The sequence below is a fragment of the Biomphalaria glabrata genome, chromosome 8, assembly GCF_947242115.1.
Source record: "Biomphalaria glabrata chromosome 8, xgBioGlab47.1, whole genome shotgun sequence".
Classification (NCBI taxonomy): Eukaryota; Metazoa; Mollusca; class Gastropoda; family Planorbidae; genus Biomphalaria; species Biomphalaria glabrata.
In genome coordinates, this window is record NC_074718.1 from 30,512,170 (window position 1) to 30,527,863 (window position 15,694).

At 32.3% G+C, this 15,694-nt stretch overlaps 1 protein-coding gene across 3 annotated transcripts in view; it reads left to right on the top strand.

Annotated features, from left to right (window-relative positions):
- Positions 1-15,694, top strand: part of LOC106054661 (acetylcholine receptor subunit delta-like) — a 30,652-nt gene that overhangs the window by 1,320 nt on the left and 13,638 nt on the right. For all 3 annotated transcript variants that reach the window (XM_056038269.1, XM_056038268.1, XM_056038270.1), the window contains one exon: positions 14,961-15,237. In XM_056038269.1, the coding sequence (XP_055894244.1) occupies positions 14,977-15,237 (261 nt within the window). In that variant the 5' untranslated portion in view covers positions 14,961-14,976. The remainder of the gene's footprint in view (positions 1-14,960; positions 15,238-15,694) is intronic.

A 15,694-nucleotide genomic window follows, 5' to 3' on the forward strand; every position in this document is an offset into this window, starting at 1 on the left:
CTGTTAGTTTTAAAAATAACATTTAAACCAAGTATAAAATTTACTTAAACAATATAATTTACTTATAATAGCTTGTTGTTTTTTATTTAGATAGTAATAGTAGAAAACAAAATCAGTTTTCCTGGTCAGGTAGTTAGCGCTCCAGTCTGCCATCAATACTGTCTTGAGCTAGGATGCAGTAGTCTTCTTACTCCTTATGTTAGGACAAATGTGTACATCTTCTCTTTTCTTCTTAACTCTTTATCTCCGTAATTATGTTTCCAAGTTCTGACAGAATTGTTCATTGTTGATAAAACTTCAATAACATTTTTGTTTCTAATCAGAAAACGTTAATTTTGGTCTAGAATTATAGGAGAAAGCATGCTCGTTTTATATAACACAAATTATAAAACCAAAATTAATTTAATTTAATTCGGTCAAACCAACGATGATATCGTTAATTAGGAGCGAAAGAGTTAAAACACTAAATCGACCAGGAAGACCAATGATTAAGAAGAGTTTAAGTCTCTAGTTGACTACATTATTAGCCTACATGATTATGTGTAGGACGTTATTATATTCACTTTTAATAAACGTCTGTAATTTATAAGATAAGTTAAGATTTCCCATTGATTCCTGAGTTTGCTTTGTTCTCGAAAAAATGTAAGAACTCTAAGAAGCAGTAGACAACTGTTACTTCTGCTCTTCTGGAACTCAACACTTTGACATTTAAAAGACAAACTGTTTCGTATAGAGAACCTAAATGGTCTAAGTTTTATTCTTATAAATGACTATACGTTATGCATTCTAATAATGTTGACAATATAGTAACATTATTCTGATAACGTCTCTAATCCTTTGTTGATGAAAGATACCACTGGATCAAACTTAAAAATATTTAAATTAGCCTCAATAGAAACTACGCTAATATAGTGTAGTGCAATTTGATAAACGTAAATGAGTCATGTCTGGTTTGATAGTAACTTGATATAAAAAAAACAAAAAAACAAATGCAATCGGAATATCCACCATTACTATTTCCATCCACCTTCAAGAATGGTAGTTTCAAACAGTAGTAGCCTGACCACTCAAATATAAGAAGCATGGGGCCCCATCTCGTTCTATGGATATGACTAGTATTGTTAGGCTAGTCAGGCGTTCTTTCCTCATCAGAATTATAAAATTATATTTTTTTATATTAATCATTTCATTTATAAACTAAGTTAAATTATTTTTATTTTTTTATAAACAAAGTTTTAGATACAGATAGGTTTTTAATAAATTCGTTTGAGGACATACATTGATTTTGCCTAAGGCCTCTAAATACCTAAGGCTGGCCCTGCATGAAGTATTGTAATATTTTCAAATTGTTTGGCGTTCACGTACTAAAAAAAAATCAGCGTGGTCGAGAGGCCAAGTGCGCTTGAACTTGGCTTGGCTTGGCTACCTAGAAAGGGGCTCGAGGTTCGACACCCGACTCGGGCAGAGTTGTGTTTACTGAGCGCCTAAAGGCAGCACGAAAAACCAACTCCTAGATACCCCCTCCCCCCCCCCCCCCCACAGGTCCACAAATGAGATTGGACCAAAAGCGCTCTGAGCATGCTATAAGCATGAAAGTAGCGCTATATAAAAGCTATAATAATAATTAATACATAATTCGGTTTGGTCCGAATTAGTTACATTGTTAAATTGTGTTATCACTATTACTATTCCTCTTTTCAGCTTGCAAATTCTTAATTTAGTCAAACAACATCAAGAAGAAAAAGAGTAAATTATTTAAAAAAACAACAACAGAATAGCTAGAGGTTCTCAACCTGAGGGTCGCTACCCCCTTTGGGATTGATTGACTATTTGTCAGGGGTCGCTTAAGACCATTGAAAATATATATTTTTTTTGGGCCTTTTCTAACATGTAAAACTTGACACATAGAAAAGATTTTTTTAAAATGGAATTTACTATTTCTATTGTTTTTCGAAGATATATTTTGCAGACAGCTGAATCAAAAATTGATTTCCAACATTTAATTGTTGCAGCGGAAATACGTAACGACTGGTCGTGTTGTAAAGGAGCTCTGGACTGTCGTATATAATGTCAAGTATCATTATTGATAGTCTTAAATTATTTTTATTTAAGTGCAGTTTAAGAATCACTATTTGCAAATGTGAAGTGATGCTACGTTGAGCAACAAATGCGTCAACTCTGCAATATGTGAACCAAAATGTGTACGTTTTAAAAAAGGTTGAACAACGCATCCATAAATTTGAATTTTAATACGTAAACTTTGTTTATAAATACATAACGTATGAACCTTGGATGAACTCCCAATGGTAGCAGGGCATGAAAGCATGGACCTTCGTAGTGCTCTGGTAAGAAACTCTGTTGTTGAACGTAGTGTCTCATAGCTCCCATGGAATTCAAGATACCCTTCAGTTGTCTCCCCGCTGCTCTTGGACACTCTTGTAAGACATGCACCTCTGTTTCCTCTGCCTGCCCCATTAGTTTAATTAAGCGGGAATTTTACAAATTCCAGTATGTCAATTGTAGCGAAGTCATTTAAGTCGAATATATCAGTGATGCCAAAATACGGACTACTGTCCAGATCGGCCCACTAAATAGTGTTTATTCGGTCCACCCAAACATCGGAACAAAATGTAGAAAATTACACAAAAAAGGTTGAAAAATGTATCTGTCCCCTTTTTAGGGTTCTCACTCTGTTTCATGGATTCCCATTCCTTGCTAGTTTCATATTCATATTTTTTTTTTGTTTTTTTCTTGTAAGGACAAAAACTTTTGTTTTAATTTTTAGGCGACATGAATTTTCTGGCATTTTTAGCGGTCCCCAAAAGGGAAATAGACGCTATTCGTTTTGTGTGGTCTGTCTGTCTGTCCGTCCGTCCGTCCAACCGTCCGTCCGTCCCGTTTAGATCTCGTAAGCTAGAAAAAGATATTGAAATCCGACATCATGATATTTTAGTTCTGATGCAACGGCTACTTTTTTTCTTTTCTGAAAGCGAAAAATTTAATTTTTAAAATCAACTATGCAAGCAGTTTTTTCATAAAAATACACCATTTTTACAACTATTCACTATTAATAGTAATAAACACCGGAGGCTAGTTAGTAAGGGTGGAAAATATAGGAAGTACTGTCATACTAACTATTACATTTACAAAAAAATGTTAAACGTTTTTTTTTAAAATAGAAAACAATTTTATGAAATGTATATAAGTGGAACATAATTTCAAACAACGTTTTTTTTTCTTGAGGCTTTGAATCAAATATTTACCTTTTACAAACCATTTAGATCAATTATATATTCATTATATGACATCAGTTAGGCCAGGTTCACATCTAACTTCACCTTCACTTTCACTTATCCCTTGGTCTGCTGTCATCCTTCTTTTTCCATTCTTCTCTGTCGTTTGCCTTTGATAGAATTTCATTCTGATTTTCTTTCTGAAAATATTGAAACCTGCCTTTTTACCTCCCTGGGTGGACCACTTCGGGGGCCGATTTTGAGTTTGTATTTCCACGCAAACGGTCTTCATAACCTTGTCAATTCTTTGAAATGTCCGCTGCTTTCTTAAGCTAGCCATATAAAGTGACATCTTGTGAGCGCAACCCAAGGCATCATTACGGATCATGTTTTAGTATCAACGCAAGTGGTGCTGTACCATTCAATATGAGTGTACTAATGAAATGGGAGATCTGAATAAAAAAAAGTAGACTCTGAATGTAAAACTTCGAAGAAAAGTAGAGATGTGTGGTTGGATGTCAATGCAGACTTGCAGCAAGAGGTATCAGAAATTTGTCAATTTTATTTTTCTTTTCGTTGATATGGCCCGCGACAAGTCAGAAATTAAAATTGCCCGCGGGCCGATCTAGGTTGTGTTTCACTGTAATATATGAAGCCGAAATAACTAATATTATTTTGATAGATAGGATATCAACTTTGTCGTCATGGATACCCAACATTTTAGAGGAATGTTTATGCATATAATGCTGGTGATTTAAAGATGAGTAATTCTTTTGAAATACACTATGGCAGAGAGTGAATGTGTTATAGAGAATGAGTTCATTTTTGGAAAAGTGTAAAATATCTTTGAAAAATATTAGTGATGTCTGCACATATGCTTCTCCAAGTATGCTAGTATAATGGTCTGGAATTCAATCTTTGGTAAAGAATTAGTTGCCAAAAGTTATCGGAACTCAGTTTGCGATTCATAACGAAGACAATGCTACTAAAATAACAAAAAGCAATGAAAAACGTCACTGCAAGGATCAATTGCAATTTAACTCGCGTCGGAAAAAAATCCAATCATTCGAAAGAAAACATCAAATTAGCAAATAAAATTGGAGGGAAATAATATTTACATGTTTCCAATCTTATGTTCTCTCTCCGAGGAAAATGACATTGAACTTGACAAACAAATAAAATGATAATTTTGTGAAAGAACATTTGCTAAGGCTTTGCAAACAAAATTTCATCAAACTTCACAAGTCTACTAAACATTCCATTACATTTTACACCAGAACTCCAATAAAAGTCAAAATTGTAGATGTTTAGGAGCCAAAAATAGTTTATTGAACTCATTAATAGAGATGCAGCGAAACATTTCTCTATAATTACACAAATCTGGATCAAACGTTTGCAGTCGTGTCTTAATTTGTCTGTTATGAACCTTCTTCAGAAATTTGCAATAATACATTAATTGCATAACAGCCTGTTCATTATCATGTCTACATACAGAAAAACGTCACATAAATATGCAATATGGATAATTTGAATAAGAAATAGTTAAATAAATGCATGTTATACAGATATTAGTTCATTTATGTGTCATTGGATGAGAAGGAGAAATGTATATATATATATATATAATTCCATATTGTTTCATGATTAAGCATAAAGTTTTGGCAATGCAAATCAGATTTACTGTTGGGGGGGGGGGGGGTCGCGGCATATTGAGGAATTGTAAAAATGGGTCGCCGAGCAGAAAAAGGTTGAGAACCGCTGCTTGAATAGCTCAATTGTAAAAATTACAGATCGATAATTTTGATCTTAATAACTAGTGTATGCTAAATTTACAAAACAATTTTAATTTTTTTTTTACCCTGCCCCACCCCATCGAGAGACAAATCCTGGTTAAGGGAATGTATAAATCTACTAGACTTAATAATGTTCTAACGATAGGCCTTTAGAAGACTGCGTGCATTATGTTCTTGAACATCTATTTATGAAACTCTTGAACAAATAAAGCCTACATGCTGGAAGACGAATAGTCGGTTCAAGATAAATATTTTCTACTTCTACAATTGAAATTAATTTCTTTTTATACTTTAAAAATGGTAACAGTCAAAGCAGAGTTTTCCAAGTGTGTCCAGCGAACTCGTACTTCTTTTCTGATCATATACATCAGCTGTCACATTTCTAGGGGAAACGTCATAGGCATTTTCTAGGATCGCGGCCACCCTCTCAGAATGCTCCCGAAAGTGTAACTTGAATAGAGGTATTTTAAAAGGCAAAAAAAAAAAAAACAACAACAAAAAACAAGATTACAAAGAGAGTTTGTGTTGCCACACAAACTCAGAGGCGGCCCCCGTGGGAGACGGATCCCTGGTCGATGAGGATGGCATCGAGCAGGGTATGAAACCGAGACCATACAGATAATCAGTCCTGCGCGCTAACCGCACGACCAGGCATTGCTCTTAATCTAATGACAAACTGGTTACAAACTAATAGCCTACTATTGATAATATACCTACACATTACGGAATGACAACTACCGGATATGTACAATATGTCAGAAGAGCGATTTTAGATAATCTTTTGGTATTGAGCATTTTCATTTAGGCCTAAATGGAACTAGAATGAGGATGTAAATCTACCTAAATTAAACTACTAATTTAGCACTCTCAATATCTATATCTACTAGATATAGATCTAAAATATATAGGCCTATTTGGGATAATATAGATGTAATTTAGATAAGATTTATATACAAAAAAACAACAACCCGATAATCAAATAGACAAATTGCAATATGAAATATTAAAATAGTAGATTAGTTTTAGTATTTTATAACATTGCAATATTGACATATTGACAATCTAGACTTTAGAAATAAAAATCTACACTTTAAGCCTAGAAATTAAAATTATAGATCTTGATCTAGTCTAAATCATGGCTGTCTGGTAGTGCGGTTTGCGCGCTGGACTGTCGTTTGGATTCATCGATGGTCCCAAGTTCAAACCCTGCCCGCTCCCATCCCCCGTCGTCCTACGGGAGGTTTGGACTACAACTCTGAAGGAACATCCGAAACATGTAAAACAACAAACATTCCAAACTAGACCAAGAAATTTTAAATCTAGATTCTATAATGATTTTAATTAGAACTTAAAATCTAAATCTAGTTTTAAAAATCTAGCTCTAGTGTAAGAAAATTTTAGATCTAGTGTAAACAATCTATCTCTAGTGTAAAAAAAATCTAGATCTAGTGTAAAAAAAATCTAGATCTAGTGTAAAAAATCTAGATTAGATCTAAATCTAGCTATTATGTCTTTTTAAAATGCGAGTAACATTACGAGGTTTAATAAACATTACTATTCCGAGTTGTTTTAGCATTTCATTTAAAGAATTTATTCCATATGACGTGAAGGAAAAAAATCCACCACGTCACACGGCCTAGTTAGACTAAAAAATATCATCTATACGAGCAGCTTGTTGAGGGTTCATAGACATTGGTGCACCGAGTGATTTCTTTAAGCATTTCATTTAAAGAATTAACTCCATATGACGTCAAAGGAAAAAAATTCCATTACGTCACACGTCCTAGTTAAAATAAAAAATGTCATCTATACGAGCAGCTTGTCGAGTGTTCATAGACATTGGTGCACCGAGTGAGATCTTTTAGCATTTCATTTAAAGAATTAACTCCATATGACGTCAAAGGAAAAAAATTCCATTACGTCACACGTCCTAGTTAGACTAAAAAATGTCTTCTATACGAGCAGCTTCTCGAGGGTTGATAGACATTGGTGCACCGAGTGAGTTCTTTTAGCATTTCATTTAAAGAATTAACTCTATATGACGTCAAAGGAAAAAAAAATTCCATTACATCACACGTCCTAGTTAGACTAAAAAATGTCATCTTTACGAGCAGCTTCTCGAGGGATCATAGACATTGGTGCACCGAGTTTTTTCTTTTAGCATTTCATTTGATGGGCTAGTTAGACTTAATATATATATATATATAAACGGATTAAAGACGCTTTTTTTTTTTGTTTTGTCTGTCAGTCTGTTTGTCCGTTATGTTAATAGCGAGAAAAAAAAAAGACTAAAAGCTATTGAAAATCTGATTAAAATTTAATTTCCCTTCCGAAACATCGCATTAGTTTTAAGTTTCTATAATAGATTGTTCCGGATGTTTATATATTTATAGTGAGAGAAAATAAGAATTCCAGATTAATCAAATGCCGTTAATTAAATTTGTGGGATGGTCTGTTATGAAAATTACATGTACCATAGCCTTATGGAGGTTTTTTCAAACCATACTTTGGTGTTAGGAAGTTGTTTTCCTTAAAAATCGGAGCATAATATTAACAATAATTAGATTTTCTAACGCTTTAGCTAGAAAGTTAAATGTTAAACTATTTTTCATAAAAAATCCGGAACAACCAATGTTCGTAAATGAGAAAATTATTTGTTTTATTTATTACAAGAGGGATTTCAAACATTTATTAGCGTTATTAGATTTTTCATATAAAATTCGGATCATTTTTGGCGACGATTTGTAAGAAAATTAAGGTAATGTAGTTCGATTTCTTTTTCGAAACAAAATCCGGAACATTATTTACCGATTAAACAACTTTTATTATATTTCGACAAGAAAATTAACTGTAAAATAAGTCTAAAAATTGATTTTCAATAGTCGTTTCTAGTTAATTACTTTCTTATTTTAAAATCCTGAATAACCTATTGTCGATATTTTTGAAAAAAAAATTATTTGACATAAAGTTGTTTTAAATTAAAAATTCGGAACAATTGATATTGATAAATAAACTATAGTGACGCTGTGTCAAAGAATATAAGTGTAATATTAGTCAATAATGCGATTTTAAACAATCATTTGACATAATTTATTTTTTTATAAAACAATATCCGGAACAACTTTATAGTTAATGAAATATAAATCAGTATAGATATTTTAATTTAGCATTTATATTGCTATTTACATTAAAAACCGGAACAATATATTAAAGATCATGTGTTTCTTGCAACGTTGAAGCATGGAAATAAAATCTAATATAAGTTAGAAGAGCAAACAAATATTCAATAACATTGATTTGTTTTTCACAAAACATCCGGAACAATCTATTATAGATACTTTAAACTATTGCAATATTTCTGAATGAAAAATTAAAGGTTAAATCAGATTTACAATAGCCTCTAGTGATATTTGTTAATCTAATCGTGACGGACAGACCGATCAACAGACAAAACGCACAAAAATAATCTTCTTTTATTTGGATGGGGGCACTAAACAAAAAATAAATAAAATCTGATTTTTTAAAAAAGTGTAAGGAATTGGTTTAGCACCTGGCCATGTTGCGACGTTACGCTACTGCACGAAAGTCGCTGCATAAAAAGACCATTTTAAAAAATGTGCGTGATATTTACATACAAAATGCATTATTAGCCTATATAAACAAACAGAAATGTTTTCTTTTAATTTTATTAGCTAGTTGACCAGAAAAAACACCTTTAACTATTATTTATATTTGTTGTAAACATTTCCTGTACATTTTAAAAATATATTTGACTTAGTGATACTGAAAATACACAAAAATTGTCCATCTTTGTTAGCATATTGTAACATTGCCTCCCTTACATTTACCTAATTGTTTTAGAATTGGTGTATTTTTCTGAAAAAATCGCTTGCATAATTAATTTTATAAATTAAACGGTTTGCTTTTAGAAAACCAAAAGTAGCCGTTGCACCTAAACTTTTCAAGCCGCATTTAATGATGAAATAATATTTTTCATATCTCTTCTAGTTTTCGAGATCTGAGTGTGACAGACGGACAGACGGACAGACGGACATTTTGCACAAACCTAATAGCGGCTTTTTCCCCTTACGGGGGCCGCTAAAAACAAATAAAAGCATATGTGTACATAGTTCTCGCAACGATGTTTGTACATGCGGGTCCTATTAATAGCAATGTCTTATTAATAAACAGATGTTCATGACGTTTTGCGCACCGTCTTTTAAGTCTGAATCTATATACTTATCATAAGAATAGGGTTTGTTGCTGAACATAAAAATTATATATGTGTCAGACGCGAATAGCCCAATTTTCAGTAAAAGAAATTACAAAAGTCATTTCTCTATAGAAAAAGTTACGAAGGCTATATAAAAATACAACCACAGACCTATATATACTACAATAAATATAGGTTTTTGATTTCTAGTTACGATTTATTTAGGTAGGTGCTGTTTTACTATTACATACCAAGGATTAGAGTTTAGAAAAACCCAGGTTTGTTTCTTGTGCAACGCTATTAGGTAACACCGCATATCATCTCTCCATTAGTATATTTAGATCTATAATCTAATTCTAGTCTAGATCTATATATACAAATCGAATAGATCTAGTAATAGTATAGATTCTGTCTTGAGACTAGATTGCCGAGTCTAGCCTATGCTATGCCTATAGTTAGTTTTTATTAAAAAAATGTCTAGATATTAATAAAGACTAAAGTTTTTTAATTATTAGATTATTAGATATAGACATAGGACATAGATTTAATAATACTGTAATAAGTTTACTATAGGCCTACTCTATACTTAATCTACTAGACAAACTTATTCAATAAGTCATTATAAGTAGAAGTATTATAATGAATATTGTATAGATCTAGATTGACTATAGATAGATCTATAGATAGATCTCTATCTATCTATCTATCTATCTATAGATCTATCTATAGTCAATCTAGATCTATACAATATTCATTATAATACTTCTACTTATAATGACTTATTGAATAAGTTTGTACTTAGACTTAGATCTATTATAGTTTATTAATAGATTTACTTTTCAATGCCTAGGCCTAATAATAAAATTGTGAATGATGTCTATAATGACTGATTATTTTTTTTTTTATAGTATTAGGCCTACTAGATCTAGGTCTAGACTCTACTTACATCTAGTTTAAAATAATGACTGTCTAAGACTCTAGATGATTGAGAAGTTTACATGTAGGTGTTGTTAATAATACGGCATGTCGGCTGAAAGTATATAAAGTGATTTTTTTTTGTAAAAATAAAAAATAGGTGCCGGTACTCAGTGATAGATTGCCTAACTTTCAACTAATAATAAATTAACAATTAACGTTGAATTACAAGAAAAGTAATCATTTTTCCCGACATTGAAAAAAGGTACCGGTACCCCGTACCGGTGCGTACCGTCACAAAAGTATATGTATATCTCAATCTTCTTTCATTTAATTTTTTTTTTGCGGGGTTATTGCTACTTAATACATTGATACCGTATCGATTTAAATAGGGCTTAAATATACAAGCAGGATTTCGAGCATTGGATACATTTATTTTTTAAATACAGGCTAAAAATATCGACGCCTACATTTTTACACTCATTTCTAAACAATTAGAAGAGATGGACTGACTCATAGTGTAGCTTGTGTACATCTACAAAAACACAAACTCTCTTTGTAATCTTATCAGTTAGACTTTCAAAACTATTAAAAAAAAACTTAGTGATTATTTTTACTGTATAATTCTATTATTATTCCTTTTTAGAATTAGGATATAAACAAAAATTTGCCATATGACTTTGTCTAACAGAAAAAAATGAAACTTACGTCTATTTATACAGTTATTTTTAGTTACCTAGTAATATAAAATATATTGAACTAACACGTACATTCATCATAATGCTATGAACATAGCATTATTTAGGACCAATATTTTACAAAGGCTGCTTGGAGAAATCAGGTATACCTATTTGGAGAAAAACGACCCCTTTACACAAGAAATATTTAAGAAACTAGAAGAGACACAAAATAGACAGTGACATTCATAACAAACTAATATTCAAAATTGATTAGAGTAACACCTTTTTAAGTAATCATTTAAAGTTTAAAATCACTACAATTTTTTTCAACAATTATTTTGTGTATGAAATTGTGTATCGGAAAATGCCGGGTACTTGAAATAAGCTAGTCCTAAAAAAACAACACAGATCTTGGGTAAAGTACTCATCAAATAAAGTACTGTAAATGTGTAGTTTTACGCGCTAGTTTCAGGTCTTTTCTTTTTATAGCCTCTATCGGGTTTGATCCCAACCACCCGTATTTTTGTGCATAATTTTTTTCTCTATCAGGCACACTTAAAATTATAGCATAACTAGACATATGTTACCCGCGACCCGCGGCTCTTTATTTGCGCATTACTGTCTATATAGTCACTGAGAGTGTTTTGTAAACAATTAAACGAAATAATAATGTAATAAGTAAAGCGAATGTGTCAATGTAAAAATAGTGTGAATGAAGCTATGAAATCAAAATAGCTAATAGGCTTAAATCCATTTTTTCAAATTAAAACATTTGCTTGTAGCCCTACATATATTTGATTAAAATTTGAGATGAATATACTAAATTTTGTATGTTCATGTGTATAAAGTATAAAGTAGATCTTGAGGTAGACGTAGATCTAAATCTACACTAATTTAGAGTTCTGTGCTGCGCATGCGTGAACTTTTTTTCATGAATGAATATAGGCCTATCTCAACACGGCTACGCAGCTTTAGCGAACAGCGAACGAATGTATTAGAAATGCTTTAGAAAAACAAATTTGAATGTTAATTTGATTAAAATATCAAATGAATAGACAATAATTAGTATGTTTATGTGTTAAAGCATAAAACTATCTTTGCGAAAAGAAGTTTTATCATCTTAGAGTTCAGTAAGAGTTTTAGACCTAGGCCTAGGAATAGACTCAGACCTCAGAAGAGAGATGTGTTAATGTGTAACCATTTGGTAATGTCTAATGAAAGAATGTTCGCCAGGAAATCTGTAGATATCAGGAACTAATTTATGTAAAAAATGCTTTTGGATAATCTAGTGGATTGGATTTAGATGTATGTTAAACGTAGCTAATGATCCTTTCACGTTATTTCTGTTTCGCTACGAAAATAAAATTAGTTTTGAGAAAATGGGTTTACCCGAAGGAAGTCGATACATTCTTATCTATTAAAAACGAAAAGAGCGATAGCTTTGTTAAATGAATGGGATTATAAAGTGAATAATTAAACGAAATAATGTTTAGTACGCGATTCATGAATGAATATAGATCTAGGCCTATCTCAACTCGGCTTCGCAGCTTTCGTAAACGAATGTAGCTTTAGAAAACCAAATTTGAATGTTTATTTGATCAAAATATGAAATGAATGGACTTTAATTAATATGTTTATGTGTTAAAGTATAAAACTATCTGTTCGAAGAGAAGTTTTATCATCTTAGAGTTGAATTAGAGTTTTAGATCTAGGGATGGGATTATAAAGTAAACAATTAAACGAATTAATATTTAGTACGCGATTCATTACGGAATTGTCTAATGAAAGAATGTTCGTCAGGAAATCTGTAATCACAGATATAAGGAACTAATTAATGTAAAAAATGCTTTTGAAACACAAAATTGAAGGTTAATTTTATTATATAATGAAATCAATGGATCTTCTTTTGTCTTTTCATGTGTCAAAGTAAAAAACTATCTGCGCAAAGTGTATTTCTTAAAATTAGATCTAGGTCTAAATCCTTTCTATCTTTTCTCATGTCAACATTGTAGACATGGCCTAGATCCATAAAATACTATAGCTGTAATAGAGTCGGACCACTTTATTTTTTTTTGAGGGTCTTACATTTGTTTTAGGGCTACAATACATTCACTAAGGTCTAAGTTGGTACCCAAGGAACATTCCTGCCTAGCTTTATCAAGATTGGTCAAGCGGTTTTGATGTCTATAAGTAACATACATACATACATACATACATACATACATACATACCCCTCACATTCTACTTTATAATATAGATAACTAGACATATGTTACCCGCGACCCGCGGGTCTCTATTTGCGCACTACTGTCGATATAGTCACTGAGAGTGTTTTGTAAACAATTAAACGAAATAATAATGTAATAAGTAAAGCGAATGTGTCAATGTAAAAATAGCTAATAGGCTTAAATCCATTTTTTTTTTTTAATTAAAACATTTGCTTTTGAATAATCTAGTGGATAGGATTTAGATGTATGTTAAACGTAGCTAATGATCCTTTCACGTTATTTCTCTTTCGCTACGAAAATAAAATTAGGTTTGCGAAAATGGTTTACCCGAAGTCTATACATTCTTATCTATTAAAAACGAAAAGAGCGATAGCTTTGTTCAATAAATGGGATTATAAAGTGAACAATTAAACGAAATAATTTTTAGTACGCGATTCATGAATGAATATAGATCTAGGCCTTTAACTCGGCTTCGCAGCTTTCGTAAACGCATGTAGCTTTAGAAAACCAAATTTGAATGTTTATTTGATCAAAATATGAAATGAATGGACTTTAATTAATATGTTTATGTGTTAAAGTATAAAACTATCTGTGCGAAGAGAAGTTTTATCATCTTAGAGTTGAATTAGAGTTTTAGATCTAGGGATGGGATTATAAAGTAAACAATTAAACGAATTAATATTTAGTACGCGATTCATTACTGAATTGTCTAATGAAAGAATGTTCGTCAGGAAATCTGTAATCACAGATATAAGGAACTAATTAATGTAAAAAATGCTTTTGAAACACAAAATTGAAGGTTAATTTTATTATATAATGAAATCAATGGATCTTCTTTTGTCTTTTCATGTGTCAAAGTAAAAAACTATCTGCGCAAAGTGTATTTCTTAAAATTAGATCTAGGTCTAAATCCTTTCTATCTTTTCTCATGTCAACATTGTAGACATGGCCTAGATCCATAAAATACTATAGCTGTAATAGAGTCGGACAACTTTATTTTTTTTGAGGGTCTTAAGTTTGTTTTAGGGCTACAATACATACACTACGGTCTAAGTTGGTACCCAAGGAACATTCCTGCCTAGTTTTATCAAGATTGGTCAAGCGGTTTTGATGTCTATAAGTAACATACATACATACATACATACATACATACATACATACATACCCCTCACATTCTACTTTATAATATAGATGGTCAAGCGGTTTTGATGTCTATAAGTAACATACATACATACATACATACATACATACATACCCCTCACATTCTACTTTATAATATAGATGTCAGTTTAATTTAAAGAGAGAGCTGAAAAATGCAAAGATATATAAGGAAAAAAGCCACTTCCGGCCCAATACTTTTTAATCAAAGAAACGAAACGGGCTAGTCCAACAAACCCTATTGAATAAACTCTCTAGTAGATTGATTCGCTTGACTTGTTTTTACTTTCTGGGGACAATGAAAGGGTGGAGGGGAATATGGGCGGGTAAAAAAATTTACAATTTTTAAAAATAGTCTAACATTCGTTAGTTATTAAGAGTAAAACAATCTCTCTTACAAAAGTTGGTCAGCTGTTTAAAGGAAGAATTTCTTATAACAAAAATAAATATTTTTACTTGGTTTTTGTGTTACTTTCGACCTACACTTTGTTTCATAACATAAAGTAAAGATAGAAAGTAAAGTTCCCCTTTTGGACCTTGCAATCTACGGGCCAGATAATGTAAACGTCATTCTGTAGCCCGCGATTAACGAGAGTGACATGTAGCCAGTACAACGGCCAACCGCCCTTACCTTTCACCAACTTATATCAGGTACCCATTATAGCTGGGAGGACTCAGAAGTGCCCGAATACAAAATATTTGTATTGCGTTTGATCTTTTTTTACACACTTTTGTTTCAGGACCTAAAGCTCCAGAATGCGTCATCTCGCTACTAGATTGTTGTCGTTAGTTCTATTAACAATGAGAGTATTATCAACCAACTATTCGGAATCTTTGGCCTTCCTAAACAGTCGCCTGGCCGATACAAATTACAGCCCACAGCTTCGACCTCTGATCGACCAGAAGGACTTAATCAAGGTTGAGGTCGCTTTCGAGCTTGTGTCCATCGTGGAGGTCAATGACGTCACGCAGAGTTTCACCATCAATGGGTTTTTGTTCTTTACGTGGACAGACCAGGTAAACATTGTACTATGTAGAGGGGGGGGTGCTAGGGGGTGGCGAGTAGAAAGCCGCCCCAGGCCCCGCGTCTTAAATGTGGGAGGCCGCGAGAAAGAGAATCTTTTGTTACCGTCAGCCCATCGTACGAATATACAAATACAAATATAATATATACAATTATATGACACTCACTCAGTGCCTTCGCATTGCTAAGGCCGCCTCTGATCAACTTATCTTTGCTATGTCAATATTGTGTCTTTCTTGTTTACATTGTAAGTCTTTGTGAAAGGCCAATGACATTCCTTTCTGTTCCCGTCCTCAAAGATTCGGTGTCACAGTAGAGTGAACATGCATAATCTACTCAGCATACTTGGCAGGGGTGACAAGGTTACTTAGTAAAGTAATTTGATCACATTTTTTATGTTTCTGATTATCTTGGAGGACGTTACAAATCATGTAAATGAAAAACTTAAAC